The sequence below is a fragment of the Aethina tumida genome, chromosome 1 (genome assembly GCF_024364675.1).
Source record: "Aethina tumida isolate Nest 87 chromosome 1, icAetTumi1.1, whole genome shotgun sequence".
Lineage (NCBI taxonomy): Eukaryota > Metazoa > Arthropoda > Insecta > Coleoptera > Nitidulidae > Aethina > Aethina tumida.
The window spans coordinates 67,074,337-67,101,157 of record NC_065435.1 but is presented as its reverse complement, the minus strand read 5'-3'; the positions used below and the strand labels follow the sequence as shown (position 1 = coordinate 67,101,157).

At 30.4% G+C, this 26,821-nt stretch overlaps 4 protein-coding genes across 6 annotated transcripts; 2 read left to right on the top strand and 2 right to left on the bottom strand.

The window, feature by feature from the left end:
- The first annotated feature begins 3,093 nt into the window (after positions 1-3,093).
- Positions 3,094-4,724, top strand: LOC126266514 (protein mono-ADP-ribosyltransferase PARP11-like). Its single transcript, XM_049970649.1, has 2 exons — positions 3,094-3,761; positions 4,229-4,724. The coding sequence occupies exons 1-2, from the start codon at positions 3,227-3,229 to the stop codon at positions 4,519-4,521; spliced, it is 828 nt and encodes a 275-aa protein (XP_049826606.1). The 5' UTR covers positions 3,094-3,226; the 3' UTR covers positions 4,522-4,724.
- Positions 4,725-11,990: 7,266 nt separating this feature from the next.
- Positions 11,991-15,164, bottom strand: LOC109608715 (heparanase-like). Its single transcript, XM_020025242.2, has 10 exons — positions 14,900-15,164; positions 14,633-14,852; positions 14,378-14,583; positions 14,152-14,325; positions 13,873-14,101; positions 12,879-13,015; positions 12,651-12,829; positions 12,458-12,599; positions 12,291-12,402; positions 11,991-12,241 (listed from the first exon to the last, which is right to left on the bottom strand). The coding sequence occupies exons 1-10, from the start codon at positions 14,952-14,954 to the stop codon at positions 12,076-12,078; spliced, it is 1,620 nt and encodes a 539-aa protein (XP_019880801.1). The 5' UTR covers positions 14,955-15,164; the 3' UTR covers positions 11,991-12,075.
- A 360-nt stretch (positions 15,165-15,524) lies between these two features.
- On the top strand, positions 15,525-18,300 carry LOC109608714 (uncharacterized). Of its 2 annotated transcripts, XM_020025241.2 has the most exons (8): positions 15,532-15,680; positions 15,744-15,763; positions 15,819-15,959; positions 16,010-16,205; positions 16,255-16,451; positions 16,509-16,591; positions 16,643-16,754; positions 17,024-18,300. In XM_020025241.2, the coding sequence occupies exons 2-8, from the start codon at positions 15,746-15,748 to the stop codon at positions 18,017-18,019; spliced, it is 1,743 nt and encodes a 580-aa protein (XP_019880800.2). In that variant the 5' UTR covers positions 15,532-15,680; positions 15,744-15,745; the 3' UTR covers positions 18,020-18,300. The 2 variants fall into 2 exon arrangements, with proteins under 2 accessions (XP_019880799.2, XP_019880800.2); XM_020025240.2 differs by having other exon boundaries at positions 15,525-15,763.
- Positions 18,301-18,618: 318 nt separating this feature from the next.
- LOC109608705 (thioredoxin domain-containing protein 11) lies at positions 18,619-25,657 on the bottom strand. Of its 2 annotated transcripts, none has more exons than XM_020025230.2 (12): positions 25,522-25,657; positions 25,227-25,435; positions 24,896-25,169; positions 24,604-24,759; positions 23,771-23,944; positions 23,439-23,639; positions 21,459-21,543; positions 21,134-21,403; positions 20,787-21,064; positions 20,304-20,737; positions 20,123-20,252; positions 18,619-19,291 (listed from the first exon to the last, which is right to left on the bottom strand). In XM_020025230.2, the coding sequence occupies exons 2-12, from the start codon at positions 25,430-25,432 to the stop codon at positions 19,016-19,018; spliced, it is 2,484 nt and encodes an 827-aa protein (XP_019880789.1). In that variant the 5' UTR covers positions 25,433-25,435; positions 25,522-25,657; the 3' UTR covers positions 18,619-19,015. The 2 variants fall into 2 exon arrangements, with proteins under 2 accessions (XP_019880789.1, XP_019880790.1); XM_020025231.2 differs by having other exon boundaries at positions 25,487-25,631.
- Between the last annotated feature and the right edge of the window lie 1,164 nt (positions 25,658-26,821).

Here is a 26,821-nt window from a genome sequence, read left to right as displayed (position 1 = left end):
TGTTCACCGCGACTTCGGTTCGCTCATTCCGCATGGTTATGATCTTCGGATCGGTGCCCGGAGAGTGGTTTTTAGTCCGTGTGAATCGGACACTTGCCTCCGCCGACCCAGTTTCAGGAGGCGTCTAGCAAGATTTTCCATTCTCTCGTCCCAAAACAAAAAAAAAAAAAAAAAAAAAACATACCGAACTTACGTCGAACCCAGTAACACCGGCACTTGTCTTTTAGCTGTTAAACTGTAACCTACCAACGATAAGTGTAATAAATCAGTTCAAATATCTACTGAATTTTATACATTCAAAACCAACATCCAAAACTAATGTAAGACTGATTTCAATTGGCCAAACAACTAAACATGTAAAATACATCAAGTGTTTCAGACAGAATTGAATTATAATTATGTTTGAGTGAAGGAGCAGGTAAATTTCATTTTTGAAACACGTTAACTTTGACACATTCCTTATTATAAAAAATATATGCAAAATTAGTTAGATATAATGTGGATCTGAAATGAAACCAAAAAATTATGTATCGGATATCGTTTTATCGTATTTATAACTTAAAGAATGCCAGATACCAGTATTAGTAGGAAATGAAAAATTTATAAAATTATTACTAATATAAATATATAAATATTGAAGCAACGAATTCTATTATTAGTAGTAAATAAAATTTTTCATAATATAACTTTTTTTGTGTGTGCGTTATAGCCAAGAAAAACTAACCCTGTAACACCATGCGTCAATTAAGTGAGAACAAGCAATAGTCTAGTCAAGTAGTCGTGAAATTTAGTACTTCAGCATATTCATTTGAGTAGAATTTACAGAAGTTGAGTTTAGTAAGAGTAAAAACTCACCACATAAAACAAAGCTAATGTATCAACCGAACACGACATTCAAAAAATGAACGAATCTTCAGACAAGTGCAAAAAAAGAACCAAACATACAATTTTTGGTTTATCGATCCTCATCTGACACTGTTCTTTTGAGGTTGGAAGTTCCAAACTTACTTTTTCATTCACTCAATATTTTGTAATTATAAAAGGATTTAATTCAAATTTTGCCCTGTCAACAAAAGATATATTTTTATATTCCATACTTTTGATATTGCTTTACACTATTAGTCTATTTTAGTTAGCCAAAAAATAGAACATTCAATTGTATTTATGTTTTGTGTACATACACCCAAACTTATATGGAATCACCAAGTAATTACAAGAAACGGTGTTTCATTGGGAATTTTATATAGAGCAAATAACAAAAATGTGAATTTCTCTTGGAGAACATTTCTTCATTCTTCTAAAGATATCGATATAAATTGTTCTGTGTTGTCAGGGGTACTTTGAGCAGCTCTAATTCTTTTTGTAACGCTATCACATAAGTGTATTAAGATCCCGGAAACAAGAAGGCCACTCTAATTCAGTCACTCCTTCCATTTCCAAACAATTTTTGGCAACTCTGCTGGTATGTGGAGGAACAGTATCATGCATAAATAGGGAAAATATGGGAATGAAAGGAGTCTTTTCGGATCCGCCCATGGCCTGATTGGCGAACAATTCTATTTTGCGTTGATAGTTGTCCCTTCCGAACAGTTTGAACCGAAAGACGTCTGTAGCTTGCGCAAGTTGCCTTTGAAGCTCGGGATGCGTATAATGGAATTTTTTTGCTATGTGAGCTAAAAAACTGTCTCGATCTATTCCACGATTTCTCCTGGGCCTATTTTTTAGGGTTCCCAACTGCAGAAATCTTGAGTAGGTTTTTGAAACTACGCCCTGAGTTACTCCTACCGTTTGTGCAATTTCCCTCTGCAACATGCCTTGTTCTGACAGAACAATAATTCTTCCCCTCTGGACTTCTGATAACTCCATATAAGGAATTTGAAATAAAATTTGCGAAAATAAGTAAGTTCACTTCTCTACTACTGTACATGGGAACTGTAAAGTTGACACTGCAGGAACAAACAAAGATGAAAAACCATTAATATGATTTTAATATATGATTTATTGATAGATTTCGTACAAACTGTTAGAGATGATTTTGACAATTTAGAAAAAGAAGCAGAAAAAGTTAAGGAAATTGCATATACTAATGATAAAAAGCGACAGAAATCAATTTCATGATGAAATTCCAGAACATAAAAAAACATTGAGTCGAAAAGAACATTTTAAAGTTAATAAATATTTTTTTTATTGTATGCGATTTTTTAATTAACAATATTAAAGAAAGATCTGAGGAATATGAAAACTATTAATAGTAAATTCAAAATAATTTTTCATGATAGTGATATTAGTGACTCTTTAATAGGGGAATTAAAATGTTATGAACAAAATTTAAACCTAACAGAACTGAAAAATTAAGTATTACAATTTAAGATTTTTATAAACAAAGAAAATATTATTTCGCTTGTATCCATGTGGTCATTTTTCAGGAAATAAATATTATTGCAACATTTTCTAATTTAAACATAATTCTGAGAATTTATTTAACCCTTTCAATAAGCAATGTAAGCGGTGAAAGATTAGGCCAACAAAAATTAAATAGTTTATTATTACTTTATATAGAAAAAGAGTTAATTAATAATTATAACAAACTAATTGACGAGTTTGCAGAAATAAAAGTAAGAAACAAGGCAATATAACTAATCAATCTGGGTATATTTGTGTATTATTATTATTATTATTATTATTATTGTTTGTTTTAATAAATTATGTTTATGTTTGTTTGTTTAATAATATATGTGTATTTAATTTTTGTACATGTGTATTAATTTTTTCCTTTTCTTGAAATCCGATAATTAAATAGGACTACATACTATATGCTTTAAAATTAAACTATCAAACGCAAAGTATGTGTCATGACTTAATGATAGGCCCGGAGTTACAACAATATTGCCTAGAACCCGCTTTAGTCTTAGTCCGCCACTGCGTAAAGGGGAATCCCCATCCCGTCTGTAAAGGCTGATATGTGAGGGGGAAATAGGTTTAGCCAGCACGAAAGAGGGAGCCTGGGTCGTAAATGGTTTCAGACATAACAATCCAACACTAAGTAACGGATGATCGTGGTGAATTGAAACAATGTTCTGCAATATCAAAGTCTGTTAAGTCCAGTAGGATTGCTGATTCTACAAATACTTTTACAGAACTATAACAGTGATAGTATTCGGTTTCTCACTGACAAGAGTGTTATCTTAAAAAGAGTGCTATATGTGTATTATAAAATTTTAAACAGATGGCGGAACCTATGAAAAAATGGGAAAGAGTACACGCCACGATGTTTCACAGGTTTGTTTATTTATGTGTATATTTTGTGCAGAGACTGATACTATATATTATGGAATCTACGAGTGTAAATAATTTAATCCGAAAAGTAAGGCGTATTAACATTCGTAAAATACAACCTCCGCAAGAAGTTACAAAGAACATCAAATTAATGGAAGACTTGTTGGCTGGCAATTGTGAGTTCACTAAATGGAAATACCAAACATTCAATCGACCCTACCACTTGGTAAAATTGAAATCAAGAGATGAATTATATAGTTTGGTTGCCGCGAGATTTAATTATACCATGACATCTCCCAAAGGAACACATTATGCATTAAACAGCGTTCTTAGAGTGGAAAATCCATTTTTACTAGCACAATTTTATTTGAGAAAAACTCGCTTGGATAGAAGAGAAAAACGAGTGAGTGTAAATTTATTTCACGGAACACGGAACAAAAATCTGAATCCTATATGCAGAGATAATTTTAACTGGCGTTTAACAGGTAAATATTTGATATCAAATTGCGAATTACTTTTTTTTTTATCGAAAGGGGAAAGTCTAATAAAAGACGGAAAACCCCTCTCCGGGCACCGATCCCGAAAATCATAACCCAAAGAGAGACGCATAAGCAGCAAAGCATATGTGGGTGAGTTGAACCAGAAGATGTTAGACTGGGTTGGCTCCATTAGCTTCTCACTGCCACTGATTTGTGGAGCGGTACTGAGCCCCAGGACTACGACAAAATGAATCCAACCTGGGGACTGCGAATTACAATATGTACATATTAAAATATATATAAATATATATATTTTAAGATCCTTGTTAATTTATAAAATTAAAAAAATATTATCAATTCAATTAATTATTTCGGAATAATTGATTGAATTGATAATTATTATTAATAAAATAATTAATAAAAACAATATTATTCTGTGTTTATATTTTTATAATACATAAATGAATTTTTAGGAACAGCAAAGGGGTCAAAATTTGGGCAAGGTGTTAGTTTTTCAACAAGGTCTGATTATTCAAAACATTTTGTAAACACTTTCGATTTTGGCGAATATCCAAAACTGCGGACTACTGGATTAGGTTCAGCTATGTTCATGGTGCAAGTGCTTAAAGGAAAAAGTCATATTGGAAATAAATACACCAGGATTCCCGAAAAAGGATACGATACAACTGATAACGGAAAGGGCACGGTGATCGTGAAATATCAGGATTTTGAGTTTTATCCGCAGTCTATTTTATTAATTAACTAATCAATTTATTTGTCCTTATTTTTGTTCTTTCATGTAGAAATACTTTATTATCTAAACGACGCTTTCTATGAAGAGTTTTTCTTCATTTCATTATCGTTATTTTTAATTTGTTATTCCAACCAAAGTTAATTATTATGTTTATTTAAATGTGATTTTATTTTTTATATACTTTTACATCAATGTTAGTTAAATTTTACATGTTTCAGTTTGTTTTGAAAATAAACGCGTTAGGGAAAAATTTCATTTAAATATATTGTAAATTCACCTTTGGCGTTTCATTATTTTAATATCCTGAAATTTGTGGAGTTGGATTTCTATCAGCTATTAACTTCAGTCTTGTATTTATAGTGAAGTAAATAAGTGATGAGTGGGTAGAAAAAAGTCTGGTGATGCCCTATATTAATCAAAATTATTGTACTCACCAAAAAATGAGTATATTTATTTTAAACCATTGTTTCATTGACCTGTATTTTATATAACATATCGTTCAATAAGTCCCGAGACTAAAAACGAAAACAAGATTTCTATACCATGTTTATAAAAGGATTTATCTTTTACTTCAAAATAGGATTCAGTTTCGGCAATGACCTCCTCATTGGAGCCAAATTTTTTCCCTGGAGAATTTTTTTGAGATCAGCAAAGAGCCAGTAGTCGCTGGGGGCTAAATCTGGCGAATACGGGGGGTGGGGAAGCAAATCAAAGCACAACTCGTTCAATTTTGCCTTTGTTCTCATGGACTTGTGGCTTGCTGTTTTGTTCCATTGAAAGCAATCGCGGCACCCACTTGGAAAAAACCTTCTTCGTGCTCAATTTTTCATGAACCATTGTAAATACGCTTCCAGATGATATCTGTGTCATTTCTGCAATCTCACGGACCTTCACTTTGCGATTCTTTATTATGATTTTTAACACTTCACTCACATTTTCTGGCGTAACGGCTTCCAATGGCCTACCCGAACGTTCCGCATTGTTTGTGTCCGTACGACCACGTTTAAACTCAGCATACCAGCGACAAATTGTTGGTTTGGATGGAGAGGAGTCCGGGTAATGTTTTTTAAGCCATTGTTGGGCTTATACGGTGTTTTTACCCATTAAAAACAATGTTTTATCAACACGCGAAACTCGCTTTTCTCCATTTTTCAAACAAAGTACAAAGTTTACTACACATTTCATGTAAAGGTTCGTACGTAAACAAAACAGTTTTATATTAAAATTCATTGAATATTTTGTGGCAAGTTCTCCTTGCCTTTTTCCCATTCCCATTTTTTCCATTTTTGGTGATTTATGTTTATTTTTATTATTTTGCTAGTGTTTCTTTCATTTTTAATTTTTATGCAATAAATATTTATTAGCCATTCTTAAGTTGTGTTACTTTCCACTTCCGAACAGTTTTAGAAGGTTAAAATAATAATATTCGATCAAAAATCAATTATCCAATACTTTTTGTGACGAGTGTATTAATTGGAGAAATTTTAATTGTAAAACCTATGGTACATTTTGTTTTTATAATTCAGTAATTATTTTTTTTTATTATTTTTATAGTCTATTAATATTTTTCTTGTTTAAATTGTATTAATTATTAAAGGTATTGTAATGGGAAAAAATCTCAAAATCTTAAATTTTTATTTTTTGAAATGAACGCGAACAAATTCTGAACAGAAATAAATGCGAGTTGATATTTGCTTCGTGCAATATATATCTTTATTAAGTAAGATCGAGCACCGACATCAATCAAAACTGAATAAACATATTTACTTAAAATTCGCCTCTATCCAAATATTTCCAACCCTATCTCGTTTCAACAATTTTCACCTCTTAGACATTCAATAGCACTGGAATTTACAGATTTTGTACAATATTTTGTACGTTTGATATTTTGTATGTTTGATACATATCTGCTGGCAAATTTACATAAATAATTATACGAAATAATATTTAAGTACTGAAATGTTATGTCTAAGACTTGGTATTTTTAAAAACACGCGTTTATAATTTATACTAAAACTCTTCTCAAATCGTTCGAGTCATTTATAAAATGAAAATCTGCAGGGGATTACCCTGATTTCGTTGAATTCGTATATGTTGTTGTGTTAAGAGCGGCGTTTACTAAACAAGGAATCACACTTTCAGCCAGAAAAGGATGCAAAACAAAACATAGCCCGTAATGTGGTGCCGCCACGAAATCAAACAAACATTCGGTTCTAAAATGTTCGTCTACAATTTTTTTTGCATGGAACAGGACCGCACTTGAGATCTCATACGTATAGTGGATTTACTGGTTGTAATTAGATTATGAAATTTATAATAGTAATGAATTCTTAATATATTTTTATTAATAAAAATTATATAAAATTAATATATAATACAATAATATATATTAAAAATATAATAACGTATACAGTTATTAACTTTTTTATGTGCTAATAAGTTTTGTAATATTTTCTTTTTTGTGAATTCTTAATATATTTTTATTAATAAAAATGATATAAAATTAATATATAATACAATAATATATATTAAAAATATAATAACGTATACAGTTATTAACTTTTTTTTTAGTGCTAATAAGTTTTGTGATATTTTGTCGTATAGTTAGCTGTAAACAAATCACATTTTATCATATAAACAAATGTAATAAGTACGATATACAAATACGGAAGCCGATTTAAAATCTATTAAATCTAAATCTAAATTTACTTCATACTCTTACTTTCGCACCCTCAGAGTGATGAGTTATACAAATCAGTGCATGTAACCTGCGTGTAATTTTATGTGTCAGAATTTAAGTGATTTTAGCAGAGAAACAAATTAGTCTTATTTTAGTCGTCAAACAAAGTGTAATTTGTTATAAACTTTTAAAGGTAAGTTTTTTATTCAATTTTTGTTTTTATATTGCTGTATTATTGTTTCATATGTGTTATGTATATTTGTTAATTCATGTCATCAATTAATTAATTAATTTTTACTTCTATCTGCCACAATTTTGATATTATTTCATATTTTTGTGTCCTTGGTTTTCCATTGGAAGTGTCTGGATGGATTTGTATTTCGGGTTCTTTGTTTATTATTGGTTTTTCTCCCCAAAAATTATGAATAAAGATTGATTTATTTGAAGAATGTATTATGTTCATTTCAAATCGACTTTAGTGTATTTAAAATAAATGATAGTTCGGTTTTTTTATTTTTTTTTTATTAAATATATATATAGTTTTTTTTGTTCATATTATTCGTTCACCTAAAATATTAATATTCTTGAATTATTTCTATTATTTTTTGTTACATAACTTGTCTTTGAACTATTTTGTATTATGTAGTTAAATTAACTTAGACTTTATAAAATTGGAAAATCAAGTGACACATAATTTTAATATGAAATTTAAAATCAAAGAAGCATGTACGATTATATATTATAGTATATTATAGTATACAATAATAAAATAAAAGCAATATTAATTTTAGAAAATGACAAAAACGCGTAGATTTGCTTCTTGGTTTAGGAAAAAAAAAACAAAAGTTTATATTTACTTGAACTAAAAAACAGGAAACTGAAGAAAATAGGATCATATATTGTGGATAATCTTTTAGAACGAGATGAGAAGTATAACGAATCTACCCAATGTTCACAATTTATTTTAAATGATATTAGATCAATTCAAGATTACTAAAAAAGAACAATTTAAATAAATGAAAAAGCAATTGGCAATTTAACAACACAAATTATTATTAATAAATGCACCGGCTTACTGCTTCTAATTTTGGCGATGTTAAAATTAAAAGAATCTTGTAACATCTACAGAAGCTACGAATTACGGGAAAATTAATGATTCGGTAGCAATAAAAAAATTTGAAGAAGAATACAATAAAATTCTAAAACCTGCTGGTTTTTTTGTAGATATTCTTCATGGATATTTATAAATTATATTGTGTATTTTTATAATTAATTTTTTATATTTTCAGGAATTATTTCTGAAGACAAAATTGTGGAAGTCGAGTGTTCTTATGAGACGATTATAATATAGAACTTATAGAATATTACTTTCAGATATAAAATCAATTAAACATTATTGGAACTAATCTGTGCTATTTTATTGTACATTCAGGTCCAAAAATTAAACTTCTCGTTGAAGTAATTCATAAAGACGAATTTTTGGAACAACAAAATGCTTTCGAAATTAAAAAGATTCTATTTTAATTGTCTAGGACAAGAGATACTATTAAATAGAAGAGGGCAAAATTTAAAATGTTTTGATCCACCCTACATCAGAGAAGCGCAGAAAAAGAGAACAAAAAATGCCATTTTAATAAAATATTAATTTTTAAAATAATTTGTTTCACTACGTTAAATTCCTATAAATTCCATTCAAATTACAAAGTTTACGCATTAGTTTACTGTAATTATACATAAAAAAATATTGTATATAAAAAGTGTTTTGATTTTAATTTATCAGATAATGAAAATTGTATTGTATTATATTATATGGAACAATAAGCAGAATTTCCTGTTTAGATTTCCAATTTAAAAATTTACTATTTGATAATTATTTAAATAATGAGATTAAAATATATATTTACATCACATAAATTTGATTTATGATGAATAATCAATTATCAATATTTTTTTTAAAAATATATATTATTTTTGAATTTCTTGTGTGATACAGACTCACATGTCAATGGCTTTCTTACATGTGGCCAATTTGTAATTCCGAAATTAGTAGTCTTATGAATCAAAGAGTTTCTAAATTTTATTGCTATAATAACTGGTACAAATTTTCCTGAATACGTCCAGCCAATAGGCCATTTATGAATTATTCGGTTTACATATGAAATTTTATTATTTTGCTAATTTGGAGCAAATATGAAAAACGCAATATTTTTCTCAGAAAATTGTCACTGCACAGTCTTGTTAAATATCTAAGCTTTGAGATGACATATTTCATTTACCAAAATATTCTTTATTTTTTGAGTTATTTGCTGTACAAAAATGGTAGAAAATGACCTAAGTTTGACCATCAATAACTTTGTTATTAAATAATATTACGACTTTAAAACTATGTCATGTCAAAGATCAAACATTTGTTAATCCACACCCAAAATTTGAAATAGATTGATTGCGTATTTTTTGAGATTTGCTCCAAGTCGTCGACGGCGTTTGTATAGGGAATTTAACACAGGGAGACGCCGCTCTTAATTCCTTAAGATAAATTCATATATGTTAGCTTACGTCATCATTTTCACCGATGGACCGATGCGGCTAGACTATTTTGTTTTGTAAACAAATCTGAAGGATTTGTTTACACTTGATAATCGGGGCAGTTTTTAAGTAAGAACCAAGCAGTTAAGCTTTAGATGTCGAGGATTAAAGTACATTTGTTGTAATAAAGCGTATTATTGTGAATTTAGTGTTTGATTCAAACTAAAAAGACAGATTAGCAGTCGCTAATCTATCATCAGAAGTGTGACATCTTCTCGTGAATTATTTCCGGAAGAAACTATCCTAAAGTAATTTTTTTTGTGTTTCTTTGTGAACGAACAATGACAGACAATAGTGAAAAACGCGATCGCACAGTGAGTCTGGACGTTGTGAACATTACCGAAAGTGCATCGGAGAGAGATAATAATATGGCGTTGTTATTCAAAATGCAGCAAGAAAGTAACAACAGTTTCCAAAAACAAATCATAGAAATTTTGTCAACAATGGCCAACGTCCAAACTACTCAAGCAACATTGCGGATGGCTGCGCAGGCGCAGTCTGTTTCCACTTCAGTATCAGAAGGTGTAAGTGTGGCGGCGGCGCAGTTTCGACTTGCAAGTTTTGACCCAGATGATACACCGTTTACTATGGTTGAGTGGATGGATGATGCTAGTAGGATCCAACAGGAGCTGGAAATATCTGATACTCTTATTGTTTTAAAAGCTGGTCATGCTTTACGAGGACGTGCAGCACGCTTTTATCAACATTGGAAACCTATTGTTAGAGATTGGGCTTCTTTTCGACGAGATTTTGAAATTGCGTTTCCTGACTTAGGTACTCCTGCTACTCGTATCAGAAATTGTTTAGCAATTAAGAGCTCAAGTTTTGATTCACTAGTAGAATACGGTAACGTCAAATTAACAGCAATTAGAAGATTTTATTCAGACTTTCCATGGAATGTTGTGCTAAGTCTTGTTGAATACGACATTCAAAACACCGAAGTGAAAAATCGAATCTCCTTTCAAGCTCCTACATGTGATTCTGAGCTATTAAAACTGTTGGCTACCTGTGATGCGAATAAATTGAACGCTGGTGTGCGAGAGCGTGAATTATCACGAAAACGACGGTATAGCTTTCGTGATCAGCGTTTGTTTCAAGGGAACTGCAGAACATGTCAACGCTATGGACATAAAGCAGGGGATTGCAGAAACCCGGAAAAAGTACAAACTATGTCGGAAAAGATACTGCCGGACCCTTCGGGAGTACATCAAAGAAATTTTTCTTCCGGCAGCAACACCTCAGCAAATAAGAAGTTTTGTAACATCTGTCAAATGAATGGCCATTCAGAAGATACATGTTATAGATTTTGAATTTTATACGAAATATATTTTATTAATTCCTTAAGATAAATTCATATATATTAAAATTTGTTTTTTTTTTAATATTACACAACAAATTTAAGTTGATTACAGTCAGAGCTATCTTTTAATATAATTTGAATTTTTAAACTTACTTTAACGAAAATATTATTTATTATTATTTAGTCTTGTAATGTTATAATAATACGCTCATAAAAATATAATAAGTTATTTATAAGTACCTGTCAGCCTTCAAGAAGAATTTAATTTAATTAAATTTTCTGTTATGAATGTAAATTCGATTTTAGTTTTTCAGTCTACTTATTATGTATTTGGATCATGTTACTTTCTTTTAGGTCACATGATATAACAAAAATTTAAAATAGATAAGGTAGAAATTAAAAATTCTGTTATAAAATTATAAATCGAGTATAATGCATTGTTGTTGTTTAGTTGAAGAGAGCAATCTTGAACAAAGAAGATGGAATGAACATGATAATACAAGTGTCAGCCTTTTTAAACGCTATATACAGAAGTAATGAGAAACAATTTTTAATATTGGTTAATGTCCATACCATCAAATAAAATTTTGGAACTATCATTTGTCTGTTCATGGGAAACTTACTGTTAAAATTGTTCAGGCTGAGTGCAAGTCGTTAAAGCCTGTTTCTGTTGGATACTGATTAACAATTTCTAGCTTGTCTTGATGGATTTGACAATGAAAATGGCTTAGCTCTTGTACTTGAGACATCAAACTTAAAAATGGCTGAACAGCTGACAGAATATGATTATTATTCAATTATAATTGATGATCATGATTTGATAGCAACTAAAATGGTTCTGAAAAAGTTGAACAGTGTTTTTAATATTGGTCTTACAAGAAGAAATTTTTATGTTATTAAGGTAGAAATTAAAAATTCTGTTACAAAATTATAAAATATATTATAAATAATTTTATATTACATAAAAGTCATGAAGTCAATGATTATATTCACAAAAGGGTCAGTGATTATCACAAGCTTTTACCTGTGCATTTGGAATAACAAAAAACATTACAGAATATGGTTGCATTTCCAGATCAGTATTGATTGAAACAATTTTAGGCTCCATTGGTGGCAAATATCCTTCTTCCGTCAAAGTCAACCTCACGCCGTTCAAAAAGACATTGCTAAAGCAAAATGATTAGATATCACTAAAACAAATCTAATAATAATTACCGAGAAAATAAATGATCCGTAGTCAGTTCATAAATGTAAATTCTTGTAGCCTTTTCACTCAATCCTTGAATTCTTATGTTGGCAAACACGTTTTTAATGTTTATACCAAAAACTAAAAATTACAATAGGAATATACACGAAAACATCTATCAATTAAGTATAGTTACTAGTTACAGACGAGCCTTGAAAATATGGCACATTGTTGCTGGTACATTGCGCGTATAAGCGTAATTCAGGGTACGAAACAAAAGAGCTGTTCACCACTACAGGACCAACTAGACGCTTATGCAACACGCTCACCCACCAATCCTTCAAAAGAACATCTAAGTAACTAAGGCCACTGGTAACTAACTAACTTACGGGACTGGGCGTGTAATCCTCACCAATCAAAGCGTAATTGCCTTGCAAAATTGATTGCCTTATCACCACATCAAGGCCCATTTGCGCCGAGAGGCCCAGTTTATCCAACCACATGAACGAGGCGATGAATCGGTCCGACATCCCTTTGGCACCACCTCCGTAAGCCGAGGAAGTCTCACCTTAAACATTATATTTAAAAATCGGTAAGGCTTGAATGTGATGGTTTACCAAGCCATATCGGTAATTCACTGGCTCCTGCGTTACTTTGAATTTGTTTCACTGCTGCGATTTGAGTGGCAAGCAAGTCTAGAATAGATACATCCACAAAATCGCCTGGTAAAGCTGTACGGCCATTAAAATAATATCTGAAATTGAAGAAAAATTTTTATTCATTTAAATGTAGCCACCAGTCAGTTAATTAAGAACAAGTCGAACAAATGTTTTAATATTAAGCATCAATTTTCTTTGAAGAATAGTACTTTTATTACGTTAACCTAGTGCGCATATTTCAATAGTCTCAACAGTTAAAAAGTTATGTTTATTATGGGGCCTACTAGTTTTATTGTTCAGGCTATTAAAATGAAAATACTTTAATTGATCCAACTCAAAGATTATTTAACCTTTAAGCAATTTAGTGATGTATAAAACTTGTACAAAACATGACTTTTAATAAAGCAACAACAGATAAATACTAAATATGATATTTATATAATCATAACAATAAAATTAGTTATTTTATCTTTAAACGCGTATTTCTCGAAACTGCATTTTTCAAATTTGGTGAACTAGACGACAAATATTCCGATAACTTAAAATTTTCTTCTTCTTATTTTGTATATGTTTTATATAACGAGACCCAGTTTTTCGATTGTTTAAAAAAAGTAACTTTGGCAGGCCAAAAATCATCAAATTTTCGGGAGTCATTCGATACTATTTTTGAAAACTCTGAAAGCTGCAATCATTGCAGCAGCCTTTTTGACTTGGGAGATAGCGAATAACTCGCTTAAAATTAATTTTTTTCATTGGAAAATTTCACTATATATTTATTATTTATACACAAATGTATCCTCCAAATTTTAAAACATTTAATGCAATAGTCTTTTTTTTAATTCCCAAAAATCAACTTTTTTAGGCCATCACACTAGGTGTATCCCTTAAATTTGTTTACTTACAAACATTTACTATAATAATTAATTAATACTAAAAACAAAGATTCACATACTGATGCCATGTAATAGAATTTATCGCTGGTTTTGCATGACTAATAAAGCTCTCAAAGAACTTCTCTTTTTTCTGATGTCCTTCAATCGGTCTGGTAACATCTGGTCCTACCAAAATCGAATATTTATACCTTTCGTTAATGTTTAAAATATGTCTCAAAGTTCTGAAATCTTTCGCAAGTTGGGTAGCATTTACTACGTAATTGAACTGATGCATAAAAGCATCGGGCTCTACAAAATTAATAATTAAATATGTAAATAATAGATGGGTGAATTATTACCATTTCCCAATTCCCAGTTTATTTCAAGATTATGGTCAGCTGAGAATTTGATAAGCTCTTTGGCGTTTTCAAAGTTCCATGAACCATCAGCGTTTCTTATCAAGGCGTTCAATCCGAAAATTATGTCAAGATTCGCTTCAGTTGCAACGCTATTCAACATTAACCACTGCTGGGCTAAACAGAAAACATTATACAATTACGTATCAAAATAAATATTTTTAAGTACCCGTCATGGTAAAATTGGGTCTAGGCACAAAATCACAATAGTCATCTTCATATGCACAAGAATCTCCATCTTGTAACAAATCAAAATATTCATAATAATTTTTTACAGTAGTATTTGCATTAAAATGCAGTCTGTCACCCATAGTACCCCCAATTCGAAAATATGCTGGTTGCATGTACTTAATCATGTTTAACAATCTCCTATTCCTAAAATTGTATATTCCTAGATATTAAAATTAATTAATTAATATCTTACGAAAAATTGTATGCATTTGGTCCTCTGGCTATTACACTCGAGTCCAAAGCAATGCTAAGAAACTTTTCACTCGTTGTAAATACTGCTGGTGCGTTTCTATCAATGTAAAACACTTGGTTGTAATTCCTATTAGTGATGGTGTATATAAATATGAAAGACATAATTAAAATCACCATAAACATCCATGAGATCCAAGTAAAAATGGTTCTCCATGTTGTTACTAAAAATGTTTGATTAAAATAGAAATTGTTACTGTATTTAAAATACCTGATAAGTGTAGGACTTTATTGGCGGTGTTTGATAGTTGCTGATCTCCATGCATTTTCGAGAATTTCGATTTTACTGCTGATTTATTGTTAGTAAAATGGAAAAAGTCATGTTTAGTTTTCAAATTTGACTGTTGCTGTGTAAATATAACCTGTAAATATTATTACATGACAACAGTTGTTGACTGCTTGACAAAATTATTTAAAATCAGAAGTATATTAAAAAATCTAACTAAATAAATTTAATAAATGAATGTTGTTTTGTTTCAATCTATCTCTTTTTTTTTATTCTCATCGACTAAATATTAGACAGAGAATATGTATTTAATTTATTTTCATTTGTGCAATAAAATCTATCAAAAAATCAAAAGAAAACTATAAGTATAAGAATATATAGTATAAATAATAATTTTGCTTACATGAATAAACACATCATAAATTGAATATTTTATTTATTAATGAAGATTTTAAGTAAAATTATAAAAAGGTTGGAACTAATTGGAATTTGTTTTAATAATTGAAAATATGTTCTATGTTGATAAGGTTTGAATAAGTTCAAATAAATTGAATAATATATTATGAAAACAAATATCTAATGTTTTTACATCTATGGTTGCAATGTCAAATTGCCAAAACAGCTGTTTATTGATTTTCCGTGTGCAAAATGTTTCTGATTTAAAATGTTTGAGATAACTAATATTCTGGATGGTGATGGTGAGGCATCAAAAACTAGTTTTTCAGTGTTCGTTGCGATTTTGTACATGAAGGTGTTGTACATTTTGGTAATGACACTATATGCATTGCACAGACTGAATGATTTCTTCTTTTATTTGTAAACGTTTCAGTTATGTTCTATTTAAAAGAGGTACACTAATCACATAAAAACACCAGGAATGTGTAATTGATATTTGATATTTTAGCCCGCTAGCTTGAATCAACCATGGGTTCTATCGTCCTTAGGAGATGCAGATTCAGTAACAATCTCTACAGATGTTACAAAAGATTTAAAAAACTACCACATACTTGGCATAAATTTCCTTTATCAAAACTACAAGTCGAAGGTCTCATATAATTCATTTGGCTTGTTCGAGTATAATGTATTGTTGTTCAGTTGAAGGGAGCAATCTTGAACGAAGAAGATGGAATGAACATGATAATACAAGTGTCAGCCTTTTTAAATGCTATATACAGAAGTAATGAGAAACAATTTTTAATATTGGTTGTATGTCCAGACCATCAAATAAAATTTTGGAACTATCATTTGTCTGTTCATGGGAAACTCACTGTAAAAATTGTTCAGGCTGACTGTAAGTCGTTAAAGCCTGTTTCTGTTGTATACTGATTAACAATTTCTAGCTTGTCTTGATGGATTTGACAATGAAACTGGCCTAGCTCTTGTACTTGGGACATCAAACTTAAAAATGGCTGAACAGCTAGCAGAATATGATTATTATTCAATTATAATTGATGATCATGATTTGGTAGCAACTAAAATGGTTCTGAAAAAGTTGAACAGTGTTTTTAATATTGGTCTTACAAGAAGAAATTTTTATGTATGTTCAAAAATTATAACAATCTATAATATTGTTTATTAAACTTGAAATTTCTAGATGAATCCCGATCAAAAGTTACAGTGGACAATGTTAAATTGGAGTAATCCAGGATGTGTGGGAAAGTTAAAGGATTTCTCTGAGTAAGAATGTTTGATGCTATTGATGACTTATATTTTTTTAATTTGTTTTAGAATTGATAATGATAATTTAGAATATTTCAGAGATAATTACAGACATTGGTGGTTTAGACTTACTTGGCATTTTTGTGAGTCATTTGTAGAAATCACTGATAAGGAATTAAAGGTAAAATTGTTGTTTAAGTTTTGTTTCCACTACTTCTATTAAATATATTTTTGGTAGTCTTATATGAACACTTTAAGATTTCAAATAATATTTGCATGATTTTATATTATACTTTATTATATTTATATATATTAGTAAAATACGTTTATTTTTTTTTAATATTGTGATCTTATTTGACTGAAGTTTAAATGTTTTTGTGAGTTATATACGCTATTTTTTTTATTTCACTTAGCAAGTGAAAATATTTAATCAAAATATGTTTGTTTAAGGATTATCAACAAAAAGTAAATCATTGGGGCAAATTTAAAAATGATGTTTCAAAAAATATTTTAAACACACCTACAATCACTGAAGTGACCAAAGAATCTAAGAAAAGTGAATCAAAATCAGTCAAAACTCGGGGTATAATGTATAAAAATCCTCCTCAATCTAAAATTACTGTTAACCAAAATACAATTAAGAATGAAAGTGTGTCACAAGTTGCAGAGGAAAAATGTTCCCCAAAACAGTGTGCTTCAAATACATCATCTGCAAGGAAAGAATGTACTGAAAAATCACGCATCCATTTAAAAAGTCTAAGTTCAAAGAAAGCGGAATTCATAGATTGTAGTATTAAAACAATAACGGTTTCACCTAAAAAAGGTAAAAGAAAAATATCACATGAGTTGTTGGATACAAATTTCGACAATGAACGCACCCCAGAAGTGGTACCTTTAGAAGAATTATTCCATCATAGTTTACTTAATGATAGCGGCTCGAAAAGGACTAAAATTCATACGGAAGATTCGAAATTATCAGACTACGTTAAGCTGCCAAGCATGGATGAAGTTCCGATTGTTAATTCTATAATTGAAAACTTAGAAAAATCGCCGGGTCCAGCGAAAAAACAACCGTTTAAGTTTAATACTAGTAAAATTAACGAACCTAATTGTTCTAAAGCTTTTAACTACGAAGAACGGGACAAGGATGACTATGAGGATATTTTGAAGTCGATATCATGTGAAGATTCAGAGAAATATTTTGCTGGGCATGAAACCAATATAAGCAATGTTCAAGAAGAAGAATTCTTTAAATCGCTAGTTGATACCAATAAAATTGACGACAGCGACGAAGACACCGTAATTATTGAATCTGAAACTTCTAAAATTGTAGAACCAATAGAAGATGAAGCTGAAAAATCTAATTCAAATGCGTCATTAATGGATGATGACATTGAAAAATTGTTAAGAGAAACTGACAAAATGTTAGTGGATCACAAATTGTGATTTATTTTACTACACTTTTAGGACTGATAATTTATATTTTTTTAATATTAATTGCTTTTTTTTTAACTTTTTATATTACTTTATCAGCAAAATTTAGGAGTTTAAGACTTGCTTCCAGTTCTACATTGAACGCATTTGGCTCATCTTATTCTTGCTGTGAATTTTTATTCAACATTTATTATTATTATTATTGGGGACTCTAATTGGGATGTGTAGTTTGTAGATTGTACAACATTTTATATTTTTATGTGTAATTGAAAATATATATGTTAAAGTTACAATTCTTTTTTACTTTATTGTCCTAGTGTACTTTAGGAAAGCATTAATTTTTAAATTCTAGAAATGTAATATTTCGTGTTTGGCAAAATCTCTTTAATTAAAATTCTGTAACGATTTAATACAATTGTTATCAATTTTGTTGTTTATTACTAATCTTTATAATGATATAATAGTTACTCCAATTTATGTTTTTTTTACTTTTGTATTTTTTAATAAACTGTTTGTTTAAATTGTGTATTTTCCAGAATATTTGATCGATTTCAGTGAACGCAAAAATTGAGAATGAGAGAAGTTATTTTAAACTTAATTAAAAAGTTAAAGATATTTTAAAAATTTATTATAACATATTTTTCTATAATTATATTCATAAATATCTATATACAAAGTTAATAGTACATAAATAATATTTGTATCACAGTGGTAAGTATATGTTCAATATTAACTAAATCTGAGTGATCCAACTGATTTCATTGGAATGTCTTTATAAGTGCACTTTACTTTGGCTGTTTAAAAATACACTTTCAGAATATATACTTTCTCACCCATGTTCCATTAATACAGAATTATCCAATCAATAAAAGAATAATTAAATTAATTAGCAGAATAATTGTTCATAATAAATTGTTTTATTGATGGGCGCATTCTGTAATTACCATACCCAAGTACACATAATACACAAAACACGGAAATTAATCTCTTACAATCCTTAAACAGATATTATAATTCGTCTTTTAACTTTACTCTTTGCATATATTGATAATCTGTACAAGTTTGGGGTTTAACATGCAATTTATTAAAAAATGAGTTCACATAATTTACATTGGAAGGTTTGTGTGCTAGTAACAAGTGCAGTTGTTTTAGATTCCTCAATTTGTGTAACATTATTTGCTTATGTCGTTTATTTGACCTCCTCCAAAGGTATAGGGTGTTTTCTATTAAAGAGAGTGTTTCAATCCTTAAATTTGAGAGGCACGTTGATCTTTCTTCAGAATTCTGAAAGAAATTCTTTGATTAATAAGAAAATACTAATAATGGTTTTGTTTGAGCGACTATGCAAAAATAATCTCGGTTTCTATAACAGACAGCTCGTGACATTAACAATGCGTTTGGGTTAGGGACCACTAATGAACATATGGCACAATGGTGGTTCAAAAAATTCCACAGTACTGACGCGAGACTTGAAGATGATGTTCCGACATATGTATCCTGCATTGGTTAATAGAAAGGGACCAATTATGATAACGCTCGGCCGCACGTTGCACAACTGACATTGCATAAGTTGAACGAATTCGGTCATACTCATCGGACCTCTCACTACTGACTATCACTTTTTAACAACTTCGACAACTTTCTGAGTGAGAAATGGATGAAATGAAATCACTGATTTCTTCACCTCCAGACTTCCGGATTTCTACGTCACCGTCATAAATAAGCTTATTTCTTGTTGGCAAAAATGTGTTGGTTCGAATGGTTTTTATTTTGATTAATAAAGTTCATTTTAAAAAATGTTATGGTCTTTTAAAGTTAATGTTTGAAAACCGAGATTATTTTTGCATCAACCTAATATAAGAAGTTGTCAGACGTATGCATAAATTTTCAATTCTGACAAAAAAATTAGCGTTCGTACAAATTATCTGACTATTTTCCAAACTGTTGGAATAAATTTCTATTATTCAAGAATTTTTAAAACCAGTATAATCTCAACAAAAGTAACACTTATTTGAAATTAAGAATAATTAAGAATTTGTGTAGCTATTCAAAACTAATTAGATGGATGAAATTCGTTGTTGGAACAGAGTTAATAATAATAATAATAATAATTACCTGTATGTTATTACAAACACTCCATAATGTGTGGAGTTTCATGCTTGGACTTAAGTGAGTGAGTAAAAACCCAATTAGATTAGGAACAGTTATAGGTAAATTTCTGGGGTAGACTCTGCTTTCAGATTTCCTAAAACGACTCTATTAATATTTCCCTCAATAAAATCACATCTATTCTTACATCACTGGTGGAAAATATATAATGGTAGGATAACTTTCCATAGTGTACTGCCACGGCAAAATATTAATATCGCCATCAATTCTGGTAAAAAGTATATTTTCAACCGAAGACAGTTTTCTTGCCGCCGTCAGGAATGCGTGAGAAGCTCCGCTGCAAAATGCGCACTGTTTCGAATAATAAAAAACAAGCACCGCCTTTTTTTTACTCATTACGACAGGCAAAAAAGTTTTCGAGCTTAATTCTTGAACGCACACGTAATCATCGCTCCAACTTCGGCAGTAATCCAAATTGTTTTCGAACGTGTGGGTGATTTTCGAATCAATCGTCGCTATCGACTCGTACGATCTGGGCAAGTAGTTGTTTGTGTAGTTGTGAATGAATTTTCTGAGGTCTTCAGTTGAGACTGATTGGTGCATTATATAATGACTTTCCATCTAAAAATCGCAAATTATTAAACTGTTAATTAATAGCATGCATTTTTACCTTTTCGTTAACGATGACGACAGCAGTTTTGTCTTTATACTTGTTTAAATCGATTCCCAATCGTTCAGCGAACTGATAGTGCAACAGGCTGTCAATGGCAACAAACTGCAAACTGTGGTTTACCTTACACGCTAATCCCGACACGTCCTGCACATTCCCCATGTTGATATCCTGCTCGAAAATATGAGGTGAGAACTCCTCGGCCAACAAAAACCCTCTGCACGACTCGTTTTCGTGGATTGCCAGAAGGTTTTCGGCTGATCTGTGATCAGTATAGCCTTAAAATCAAATACTCCTTATATAGTAAAATAATATTTAAAGCGCAATTAATATAAAATAATATTTACCAGTATACATTGAGATCGGATATTTATGCTTATTTCTTAAGTACTTCATTTTGAAACAGTTCTCTTCCATATCCCGACAATAATGTAATTCATCTTTAAGTTTGCCTTTCATTGTGGAACTTTTAACCAACGTTCTTTGACACAATTTGTCTTCATGCCAGCAACTGATGTTGTTCCACACGTTAGCGATGACATGGACGTTGAAATTTTCGAACGCGTCTTTGAATTCGGAGCACCTCTTCAATCGCTTCTTGTATTCCATGTAGTTTACTGCAATTTTTACAACGTTTCAAAGGAAAAGCTAATATTTAATGTATAGGCTTACTCAATCTTTTCGTTCGTATGTGAAACATATCCAGATGGATGTACACATCTCCGCAATCGTAATATTCTCTGCTGATCAGTTGTAACTATAAAAAATATTAATCAAATTGTTTAAAAAGTTGTTACCTCGAAAAATATGTGTGATAACCTAAGACCATTTACTAATTAGAAAAACTTATTAGAATACAATATTACTTTAAAAAAACTGTTTATTTATTTTTAGAAAATTTCCTTGTTTTATTTAAAATCGTTTCATAAATGTAATGGGTTATAAATTGAAAAATGGTAAAATCAGTTCGACTAATCAAAACACAACATCAAAAGAGATTCCCTTATTTCATCTTCCATTTAACAGACATTTCTATATCACACTCTAAATTAGTATATTTCTTTATTCTAAACAACTTATTTATTATTTTTATTTTTTATTTTTGTTAAAATTCAATGAATGTCACAAAAATGGCTTCTTAACAATGAAAAACTTGCTACAAAATAATAAACTCAGTTTCAAAAGACTTGTATCACCCTCTAAATCAAGGGTCGCCAACCTTTTGGTAGGCAAGGGCCATTTAATGGCAAAGTGAAGTAAAGGCGGGCCGCACTTGTCCATAATTTGGATAATCGATTCATATATCTCACAAAATACTTTCATTTACAAAGGAGCAGCCTCCTTAAGTCAAAAGATTGAATATTCATCACAGTATGGTTAAGGGGACTATTCATACGCCCACGGCATACAATTGCCAGACAAGCACATAGTCGAAATGGTTGAGAAATAGGTGGATACCTGTTAAAAGCCTTCAGAGTCATTATCAGGCTGCATACCACCAAGTCATTCCCAATGCAACAATCAAAAGATGAATTATTGTTAGTCGATTACGATCTTATGAATGTTTAGACTATTATTTAGACATAGAACATCAAGGTTGTTATTAGACCCATGTCATCAAAATTGGTTTTTAACATCAATGGTCAAATATTCTTTTTTTGGACGAAAAGAGAATTCATTTTTGTTAATAAAGAACAAATTTACATAAACCGAGAGGCGGTGTGTTCCAATGCCGTATTCATGGAGGAACATGCTGACCTACATTAAACCACGCAGTCCGGGAGGGTCTTGGAGAAAATAAAATTGAACGAATGCAGTGAGCACCACTACACTACTTCAGTAATGGAATACTATATTTCAAAAATTTAATGATAATCTAAAAACAAGCATGCACATGCGTTATTATTCTTTATTATAAAGCAGGGGTAGAAATACGAAATACTAAATCAAATTATTATCATTTTTAACTTAATTATTAACTTATTCTCTATTTGGAAAATATTAAAACGTTTTAAGGGTCCTTTTAAAGTAGATATAGTATAATAACAAAGTTTTGTTAATTTTAAATCAAATTGCAGCATAATGCAAGATTTTTGAAACAGAGCGTATTAGATGAGTGTCTATTATATATTTTTATTTGTTTGGTATGGAGAAAGATATGAAAATGCAAATTTTTTCTTTTTTTTTCTATTACCTATTTATCATTTATCAAATAAATATATATTATGAAAAAATAATTTTACTAATATTAGTACCTAGAGGTGGTCGTGAAATAATCATGCAAAATATAGAAGACAAAGGAAAAAAGTGTTATTCTTGCGTTACTGAAGTTATAGAGCAACGATCAGCAACCGGAGGTCCGCGGGTTGTATGCGTCTTCGCGACCCGCCATCCGTTTTGTAAATGAAAGTATTATAGTTATATAGTAACCAAAAGGTTGCCGACCCCTGTTATGGAGTATATATTATTTCAATGAGCACTACAACATTTTTCTGATTAGTGCTTGTTTCTATAATTGGAATCCTGCACCATCCTATTTGGTAACTTCCAATATAAAGCAAACGATGAAGTTTTCATTTTAAAATAGATATTTTTAAAAATGCGTTTAAAAAAGAAGAAGTAGTAGTTCATTTCAATTAGAAATATACTCACCATATCATAATAATCAATATTAAAATGCAGAGGATTTCTAGGCGTAAATAATATCAGTGTAGGATTGTGCGACAACACTTTTGAAAGCTGTGCACTTTTCGAACCGCTCGGCGTCATCCAAGAAGTCACGACGGAAATATTATCAACGATCCATTGCATAAGCGTATCGGAATTCCAGTCTTTAGTTTGAATAGGGAATGTCTACAAAACGAAATTAATTTATAATAAAGGCACAATTAATAGTTGATTTAATTTCATAAATATAATATTTTTTTATTAATTTTATAAAAGATTTTTTTCTAATATAATTACATTTGAAATGATGGACTTACCAATGTGACGTTCCAAAGGTGTAGGCGGACTTCGGGTTGTTCAACTTCCGAAGATGTCACGTAGAATTTAACGCTTTTCGTGGGCTCTTTTTCTAGATATTTTAATGCTGTTAGATAGTATATCGCAAAATCAGCGCTGCCGGGCGATGCGTTTAACGTTGCGGTCACATAAACCTGAAAAAATCATATTTTTATCAATAATTCATACATAGATTAAAGAAATCAGCAAAACGGGATGTTTCTTTTTTTTGTAGATAACGGAGTTTATAACTTTAAATGTTTATTTCTATATTTCTAAAAAAAAAATTGATAGTTAGCTTTGAAAATCATTTATCATTTGTTTCGTATATAAAATTAACGAAGAGTGTTCGGACGATTCGGACTGACTGAACTTTTTTTACAACGTGCGAAGGTGGATGCGTTCTCATAGAATAGTTAAAGTATCTACTTAAACACATGTAAGTTATGCATCACAACTGAATTCTAATATGACACACAGATAGTAATTTTGACATTAATCATTTTTAAATTTCAGTCATATAAGAATCCACCATTCGCAATAATTAATCAAAATGCATCGACCGCAGCCTAAATGCAAAAATTCATCGAGCCTCATGAAGAATGCTACGACACCACCCCTCTACATCGACGATTATGATCTGGAGGAAAACCTGAAACCGAGTGACGTCTACTATATTCCCCGTCAAAACGTGAACAACCATTTGTATATCAAGTTCATACTACTATGTTTGGTTATGGTACTATTTGCAATTTGTTTATTTTACTATTTTAATTGACAGTATAGTTTTATTAATGGGTGCTTCCATCCTTACATCATGATATTCTGTTATGGTTTCCTCAGTTTTCCTTTCAATGGGATGGCAAACACACTGCAAGAACTTGATGATGTACTGAGCTTCTAATGGTCCTGTATACTGAATGCCCCTTCCATGAGAAGGATAAGCTACTAGCACAGGCCATTTGTATACCTAAAACATATCACCCATTATTAAATATATTTTGTTACAAATACACATTATCATGTTGAAATATTATTGTAAACTGTAACCCAATAAATACTATTGAAATACTTTGTGCAATTTTTGTTAAATTAAATAAATTTACCTTGTTGTATTGCAGTTTGCACTCTCCATTTGGTTGCCAGCAGTTGACTGCAGCAAAAGTGACATACTTTTGCATATGTTGAGCAGCTTTTTCCAATTCAGTTCTGGCATGTTGACTTTCGGCACTCCAAGGTGCATAGAACATCAAAAACGTAATATCTGATGATCTGGCGAGTTCGATGCCTTTGCTGATTTGGCCTCTGTACCAGTCTTTAATAATACTGTTCTTTGAGAAGAACGGATATGCGGCCGGACTTTTAGTAACTTTAGGAGGACTAAAACATTGCCCAACATTAATATTAATAGCTTATCCATAAATTATGAAAACATACTCATTTGTTAGAGCCGCATATGTGACAACAATAAGAGTGAATATTGCGACCTCCTTCGATAAATATAACATTCTAAGCGCAAAAGTCGGAGGTCTAACACTATTATCGGACAAGTCTTCTTCACGTAAATCGTTCTCTTCACTGTCACTGCCGGCACTTGAGTATTCTTCAACATTTGCATTATTTGAATTATTATCACTTATCATTATCTGAAATGTTAACATTGTAAGGTCAATTTTACTGCTTTGTTGTAAATTTACATTTCTTAAATAGTGTTTTTTTGAATAAGCAGTACCTTAGCATGTCATGAATAAGAATTGGTTTAACATTTCAAAACATCTTTGTCAGTTTTTTAAAGCGAAAATCTTGTATTTATTTATTCTTGGATGAACATATTTAATAACATGAAACGTAACCTCTTATGTAGTGTGGCCCACAAATGTCAAACTTTGCTTACTTTGCGGAATCTGATTGGTCAGCAATATTTCTATTGATTCAAAATATCAATTTCATTTCGTAAATGCAAATTAAAACAAATACAATATAGTACATAGAATTAAATAAATATATACAGAAGCATTTTTAAATTTAATAATGAAAGAAATGAAAGCTTTAAAGTGTTAACTGGGTTGCATATGCACATATGTATCAATTTAAAAAATATATATAATTCTTGTTATCTTTCGTAATTAAATTGATATTGCATTTTTATTTTATTATTTTATTATTTTATATATATATATATATATATATATATATATATATATATATATAAATATATATATATATATATATATATATATATATTCCGCCATTATATTTTTTCCTAGATAATTTTACAAGACCTTAAAATAAATTAAAGTGAATACTTCCCTCCTTCGCCACGTTGATACTGAAGAAACACATATTTCATAAAATGCAGTTTTCATCATTTATCGGTGTTGCAAGTGCGGCGAAGGAATTTTTAAAAACGCTCAACTACGAACATAATACGAATCCAAGGGAACAACGGTTAAACAGAAACCATAAAAGAATTCGTGAAATGTTAAATTATCGGATAGTTCTTTGCCCAGATTTCACCTGGATGGACGCAACTGTTCTTAAACGGCCCTCAATTAAATTTGTCTTCAATTTGTGGTGTGACTTCTGATGAACCGTTGACATTTGCTCAGTCCCATCCCGGGGGGCACTAAATTTAATTTAGGTAACAATTAAACAATTAATGAATTACAAACTGTAATTTATTTAATACATGCAATGTTCTATGCTAACATTTACTTTAACCACTTTAACAGGTGGGCTAAAAAGTTTGTAGACTGACACATAAATGGCACTACTAGTATAAAATCCAAATGATTTTCAGTTAGCCCTAACCTTCAAAAGATATGTGTATAAATTTGATAGCTGTCGTACTATTAGGTTGTGGGTTATAGCATTTTGAGTGAAACAACTTTTGTTAGTTTGTAAAAATGGATAAAAAGGAATTTCGTGTGTAATGCAATTTCGTCCCTCATATTTTCAGCATTAATTGTATAAATTAATATTATCAATCAATATAAATTGTATTGATTAATATTCCTTCATAGAAAGTAATC

Coding starts and splice junctions, on each gene's coding strand:
- LOC126266514 (XM_049970649.1), top strand. CDS start 3,227: ATGGCGGAACCTATGAAAAAATGGGAAAGAGTACACGCCACGATGTTT. Junction 3,762..4,228: donor TTTTAACTGGCGTTTAACAG/GTAAATATTTGA, acceptor ATGAATTTTTAG/GAACAGCAAAGGGGTCAAAA.
- LOC109608715 (XM_020025242.2), bottom strand. CDS start 14,954: ATGCATGGAGATCAGCAACTATCAAACACCGCCAATAAAGTCCTACAC. Junction 14,853..14,899: donor TAAAGTCCTACACTTATCAG/GTATTTTAAATA, acceptor AAACATTTTTAG/TAACAACATGGAGAACCATT. Junction 12,242..12,290: donor ACGGATCATTTATTTTCTCG/GTAATTATTATT, acceptor ATTTTGCTTTAG/CAATGTCTTTTTGAACGGCG.
- LOC109608714 (XM_020025240.2), top strand. Junction 16,452..16,508: donor TTACAAGAAGAAATTTTTAT/GTATGTTCAAAA, acceptor TGAAATTTCTAG/ATGAATCCCGATCAAAAGTT. Junction 16,592..16,642: donor AAGTTAAAGGATTTCTCTGA/GTAAGAATGTTT, acceptor AATTTGTTTTAG/AATTGATAATGATAATTTAG.
- LOC109608705 (XM_020025230.2), bottom strand. CDS start 25,432: ATGATAAGTGATAATAATTCAAATAATGCAAATGTTGAAGAATACTCA. Junction 25,170..25,226: donor TATGCGGCTCTAACAAATGA/GTATGTTTTCAT, acceptor GCAATGTTTTAG/TCCTCCTAAAGTTACTAAAA. Junction 23,945..24,603: donor CCATAACAGAATATCATGAT/GTAAGGATGGAA, acceptor TGATTTTTTCAG/GTTTATGTGACCGCAACGTT.